Source organism: Notothenia coriiceps, unplaced genomic scaffold (genome assembly GCF_000735185.1).
Source record: "Notothenia coriiceps isolate Sejong01 unplaced genomic scaffold, NC01 NC01_scaffold00017228, whole genome shotgun sequence".
NCBI lineage: Eukaryota > Metazoa > Chordata > Actinopteri > Perciformes > Nototheniidae > Notothenia > Notothenia coriiceps.
In genome coordinates, this window is record NW_011349929.1 from 10,105 (window position 1) to 17,150 (window position 7,046).

The following is a 7,046-nucleotide window of genomic DNA, read 5'->3' on the forward strand; positions in this document are numbered from 1 at the left end:
CCCCTCATTCGGAATCCACTCAACGAGCCAAACACGTCGTACCATCATATCCGAGTCAGTGGATACACAATTAACGCCCATGCACACTCGTGTACCGGTTCACACAAACACAGCCTGCACAGCAAAATCCTTTTCTACGAAGAGTCCCACACACACACACACACACACACACACACACACACACACACACACACACACACACACACACACACACACACACACTAGAGACACACACAGACAGACTGCTGGCAGAAATCAGGGATTCACCTTCCAAAACTGGTTCCTGACAGAAATCATTGGCCACCACACAAAGCCACAGGCCACATTTTATCTCTATTTATTTATTCTCCCTTCCCCCAAATAAACATACAGGTGTAGGGACGCCAACCACACACACACACACACACACACACACACACACACACACACACACACACACACACACACACACACACACACACACACACACACACACGCAAACACACCCCGACAGCAGCAGACAGCGGGATTTATAGTAGACACCCCCTGTTTCATCAGACAAGTCTGATTAGTGTGCCAGTAAAGTGCTGCATGTGTGTGTAAATCCACACACAGAAACACAAAGACCAACACACATACAATTAAAGGTCTACAATATATGAGCACATGCACACACACACAAAGCACACAAATACTGAACACACAACTAAATAAACAACTACATTGTGCATACAGACAAATATACACAAACACACATACTAAGCAAACATGTACAGTATACATACAGGCTGTTAAACAGATACCTCGCCACACACCCCCACCCAAGAACACACACACAGCCACACGCAGCAACAGAATATCATACACACAGCTAAACAAAGAGCAAGCATTTATCACTTCCTCTCATGCTTACAAACAAACACACACGACACACACCATTTCTCTGGAAATGAACGTGTAGATGGTTAGCTGTGGCCCATTTAGCCTGGCAGCTCATGTGTGGTTAACAGACATTTATGCTAATGACCTTAAAAAAGGCAGCAGTAATGTAAAGGCTCGTTAAAGGCCAAATCCTCGCTCACTCGAGACATTTTTCAGCCCATTTTCTCATTAAATTAAACTGACGACATCATTATCCACACGTTGAATTGCTATTCAACCTCACAAAGCGCACTAGCCCCAGTTTGGGCTTCTTGTTGTCACCATTACATTCAAGCTAAACATCCAGACTCCCTCAAAATAATTACCCGGGGATCTTTGAAAAAAACCCAGAAGGTTGTTTGATAAAACTGACCGCTGCGCTGGAGGTATTTCCAGAATCTTCAAAGACTCGTCTAACCATCTCTAATAAATAGTAAAAATATGGCATGAGTAAGATACCCCTCTTTTAACTAAGTCTCAAACTCTGAATGTGCTTCTTGATTTAGGCAGCCAAGATATTATATTTTCTAAAACACAAGCATTATATAAATGCACTATTGCCCACAGTACTGAATGTATGTAAGTCGCTTTGATGTAATGTAATGTTAACATGTAATATGCCGATTTGTTATGGTCTTTACTTCTTAACTGTTAAAGTGGACATATCATGCTATATCTGAAACATATATTGTAGGGCCATACCTATATAAAACATGTCTGTGAAGTTTTTTTTTCAAAATACCAAACAGATCATGCATTTTAGCCATGCCTCATTTTGCTCTATTTGCTCTTTTCCAGCCCTGTTTTTGCAAGGGCTGATTCTGCTTTTGTGGCAGACTACAGCGCCACTTACAGGCCTGGCATATGTACTACAGCGTCTCGAGCGCTTTCGAGCGGCCTTTCATTCCCCTGATAGGTGGAGAGTTGCCCATATAGGCGGAGGAACTCTTTTCTGATGTCAGAAAAATTCAAATAATAATCAGCTCCGTTGCAGACACGTTTTTAGAGATTTGGGTATGGAGGAAAAGAGAGAGGGTTGTGTTTTCTGACACTTGGTGAGTTCCCTAACACACCGGGGACACATATTCATGTGTAAAAGACGTACAAAAGTGCATTATGCATGATAGGTCCCCTTTAAGGTAAGTGTTAAACAACGTTTGGGGATTTTCAAAAATCAACAGATAGATATTTTCACATATTTCCAATGTGACACACCTCAGACCTAACACTTGAATATTACTATCACCAAAGAAATGCTCAATAATAATATTAGAACTATTATATATTTATGTCTGGATGGGGCCTCAAAAAAGATGGCGGGACAATATGAGATATTTAAATATTGAAAACTGCCATCATGTGACTGCAATATGGGCTTTTCTTTTCTTGTGATGACTTTGTACCAGTGGCGGTGCCCATTTAAAAAAAAGCTACTTTCCTCTGACGCCTACTAAAGTTTCACTTGCTTTAACATAAGAGTAACACACTTTTCCTACCTGTTTGTGCATCTCGATGTTGAGTCCATACGACATTTCATAGTACTAAAGAAAAACAAAGATCAATGTTGGGTCAAACAAACATGTAAAACACACACATAAACATAAAAACACACTCATGGTCAATGGGTCTCACCATGACATAGTGTCTCTGCATCTCAGTTTTATCACTGGCCAGTTTTTCACACTCCATTTTCAGACTGTAGGCAGAACGAAACATTAGTGTTTAAAAGGGAAAGATTACAGAAAAACACCTACAATTATATATGGATTCAAACGAGGATAGTCTAGATACATTACCTTCCATGTTTTCTCACATGAAACAAAAAAATTCAATCCAGACAAATAATCTGCATAAAACTGAGCCTGGAAGTGACTACAACATTTTAAAGTGTATTTAAAAATATGAGTGCAACAAAGAAAGATTGCTTGGATGCCACCAGTTTCCCCTGCAGACACAGACACTTACTCAGCAGGTGCAGTGCAGTAATTAATGGATCAATAAACGACCACACAAACCTCATCATATATTCTTTACAGTGTGAGGGGAGGCCCAAACTGCACCATCAACAAAAAGCAGACATATAATGAGGATCTGTTTTACAAGTGTGGTTACACAAAAGCCTAAGTCTTCCAAACGTTGTCTTTTACTGGAAAGCCTCAACAAATTACGACAGCAAGCTTTTAACCGTGTAATCTATGAGACAATGGTCAGGTATACACTCTTGCAGGAAAGGTTAGGATGCTGACGAGCCAAATACAGACAAATTGAGGCATTTCTGCACGTGACAAAATACAAAATTATAGATTCAAATGAAACGACTTTAGATATACAATGTTTTAATATGAACATTAATTTGAGCTTGATGATGATGCATTTCTGACAGTTGTTTTTATCAACGAGAAGGTTAACAAAGTGACTCAGCTAACAATCTAAATAGCGACACGTTTCTTTTTACACAATATACATTTCAAAAAGCTTTTCTAGATATTTCAAACTATATTACATGTGACAGGGGTTTAAGCTCAAAGAACGTTTCTTTACTTTCTTCTAAATGAATCCTGACTTCCATAAAAGGAGAGTACTCAGAAGAAAAATTACGATTGCTATTCAGCTTGTACATATGACCAACTCTTTATTTGTTTTATTACCAAATTGTCTCTCTGCTATTTGAATTTCATGCATTTGCAGTTTGATCACAGTTTAACTCATGGAGCCAGCACTATTCTTGTTTCAGCTCATTCAGCCCAAGCATTGGTCAGCGCTGGTTCATCTCACCAGGTGATTGGGCAATAATTACAAAGAGGCCAGAAGTGGGCGATTATTATGCATTGGTATCAAGCGTATGGCTCTGCCTCCAAGCAATGTATTTCACACTTCATCATGTTGGGTAAAAAAGTATTTCACACCACTTGCGTTCGCAGAGCAAGACGTGCATACAGAGGTTGATGGGCTGTACCATGGTTACTCTGCAGTAATAGATGGAGCAAATGTCAAATGTGTCCCCATGTTGGATTGAGGGTTGGAAGACAATCCTTTCATGGGATCCCCAAATGGTTATTTACCTCAAACTAGAATGGTTTATTCCTCAATCAAATTAAGTTTTCTGTCTTGTAATTCATGTCGTTGCGTCATGCATTTCCCAAAACCTTTTGGTCACACTGTGATTCATACATGCCTGGTACAAAGGAGGTTGACATCACAGAAGTGACCATGCTCATTACAATATTGCATCCACAATAGTTGCATAGACCCATAACAACATATTGAGCTCAATACAAAGTTAGAATGCTCCATGTGTATTTTTCCTAACTTTTGGAGGATGAGCATATTTTTCAATGACAAGTTCCATCCAAACTCTCACCTGTGATACTGGGCTTGCAGGAAGTGGAACTCCTCCTTGATCCGGTCGCAGGACTCGGTGACGGTGAACTTTAACGGCTGTCCCGGCTGGTGGGGGACCTCGACCCAAACCAAATGGCATATGGAGGGGAGGAGAGAGAGGAAGAACTGAGCCAACTTAGTTCAGTGTGACGACACACACACACACACACACGCTCACACACACACACACACACACACACACACACACACACACACACACACACACACACACACACACACACACACACACACACAGGCAAAACTGGATAACAAAAGGCTCCTCTGTGATACGGATGGCCTTTTGGTTTCACTCAGTCTCTTTACACGTAAACCCACGCACACTCACAGACACACACAGCTGCAGCAGTTTGACAATGAGCGCAATTGTCCGGGCAAGCGCGCAGTGGCACGGAAACTTGATGTAAACTGATTACGCATCAGGCGCGCGGCTGTTAATCTGAGCTGTTTTGACATAATGCCTTGGCTGATGCTGCTCCTTTACTTACCGGATGCCGTGCCGGGGGGTACATCTTGCTCAGATCTCGAATCATTAAAATGTTTTGCAAAGTTCGTCTGCATAAACAAAAAAACAAATTGTGGGATCAGGGATCTTTCACTGCGCGTAAAAGGTCAGTCACTGGCCGGTTAGCGGGTTAGGTGCAGGTTCCGTAAAAAAAGGAAACATCCTGGGACATTTGGCTGGCTGCCATGCTTTAAGACAGTATTTTTAAAAGTCCATTCAGTGTGAAAATCGAAGCAGCAGTTGTCTCGGTGTTCTCCAAGAATCTCCAGCGCGTTACTGCACGCGCGCAAAGCTTAATTTACGTCTCTCTAAACTCACAACGATTTTCTACTAAGCGTCGACTTTTGACATATCGTGACCTTGCTTGTTCGCGAAACAGCTTCTCCACGGCGTCCCGTGGTCACGCATTTATCGGTTAATTTCCTTCAGCCTCCGTTGATGTTGACATCCTCACACAGCATCGGCGCAGCGACCACCTCACAGACTACAGCCTGCCACCGCGAAGCCAAATTTAGAAGCAACCAGTCGTACGAGCGCAATTACATATTCACAACAATTATATGAGCCCGTAGCGTGACGTCGGGACGTGTAGTTTAATTCATATCAGTCGATAAAAAGCACTACAGATGTGCGTCTGCTGTAAAGAACTACAACTTCCCAGCCATTCCGCGAAGCTCCCTGATCCAATGGTGTGTGGTCTGCAGGAGGAGCGACCACTAAAGACAGCCAATAGAAACATATGAGTGTACATACTGGACTCCACCCTGCTGCCAATCATCTATATGTTGTCCAATCAAACCCAACAGCAGGCAATTTATGCAGACTCCCCACGTGGGGGCTCACTCTAGTACTAAAATATGTCACAGGGATTAATCTGGAAACTATCTGTTGATTTATGATTTTTTATAGAGACTTCCAGGCAGGAGCAAGCATATGGCCCCGAGGTGTCTCATATTTGTCCTGTTTTTAATTGAATCGCCTATTAAAACAGTCTGTTATTATGTCCACAGATTGCACTCACAACCCTGCAATTAAATTCTCATTGAGCTCCCCTCTTAGGTACTTCTGCCTGCTTGGATAGGATGTATACTGTATGATGTAGTCCTAGGGGTAGACCAAATATTGTAAATACCTAATGAACTTACATTTTAATTATTATTAATCCTACAAAGTGCAGTATAAGGACAGCTCAACCCCCCTTTGTCTGAGGATATGTGTTGGAACATATTTTAAGAGGTTTTTTTAGACAAATGCACCAGCAGTTTGGCAGTAGCCTATTTAGGAAAAAGTAAAACCAAAGTGTTACAAATTAAAGTCCTGCATAAAGCATTATCTTATGTTTCTATTGATATATCATGTGTTAATAGATGTTATATATAATGTAAACCGATTTAGCACCTTATTTATTGTTGTTATTTTTGATGTATACAGTTACCTACATTTCTTAATTTCTTATTATTATAATATCTTACACTTAATCTTGTGTTTCATGGTCTCTTATTGCTGAAACCTGAATTTGCCTATGGGGATCAATAAAGGTTAACCTTATATTATCATAAAATACTTATTGTATTTTATGTTGCATTCATAGTCAGAATATGCAAAGAAACTAATAGGCTTAACAAAATGAAATACATGTAGGTGGTGAAGTAAGTAAAATCATTGCCTATGAATTTGCAGAAAATGGAAACATGAACGTCTTGTAAAATGACTTAAAGGAGGATTACAATCATGACATTTGTGTCTGTCTACAGTAAATAAAATAAAAACATATTGGTGAGTACATTTAAATAGTTATTACATTTAAGATGAACTCCTCTTCTTCTCTCCCAGAGACACAAATCCGTCATCACTGAGTGAATACAGCATGACAGCAGACATTCTCAGCAGTGAGTAGATGTTTAGTGTGGGAAGAGGAAACACGCTGTTGCTGGGTCAGCATCTCGCTTAACCACTGCGTTCAGTCATTTAGCTGCACTAACTGACTGTGTCGAAAATCAAAATCTTCTTCTAGCGCATAACGCTTCATATTTCTTCTCTCTTTCTTCTCTCTTTCTCTGAATTTATTATCACCTCTCATGACTTTGGATCAGATCTCTTATCATTTGGTTGCCTAATTGTGTCTCAAAGCTTCCGCTTTAACAGGATAAAGGAAAACTTCTATCATTGTTTCATCATTTTTTTTTCATGCTCAAACACACGAGCGTACAAATGGTTATCCACAATATGACACCACATCAAT

At 40.4% G+C, this 7,046-nt stretch overlaps 1 protein-coding gene across 1 annotated transcript in view; it reads right to left on the reverse strand.

Annotated features, from left to right (window-relative positions):
• The window catches only part of LOC104950210 (transducin-like enhancer protein 4), a gene marked incomplete at its 3' end in the record, with an annotated part of 14,817 nt that extends 9,424 nt beyond the window's left edge, over positions 1 to 5,393 (reverse strand). Inside the window, exons 1-4 of the mRNA XM_010776695.1 lie at positions 4,788 to 5,393; positions 4,262 to 4,347; positions 2,533 to 2,596; positions 2,397 to 2,441 (exon numbers count right to left, since the gene is read on the reverse strand). Of these exons, the coding sequence (XP_010774997.1) occupies positions 2,397 to 2,441; positions 2,533 to 2,596; positions 4,262 to 4,347; positions 4,788 to 4,832 (240 nt within the window). The remainder of the gene's footprint in view (positions 1 to 2,396; positions 2,442 to 2,532; positions 2,597 to 4,261; positions 4,348 to 4,787) is intronic.
• Positions 5,394 to 7,046: the final 1,653 nt, after the last annotated feature.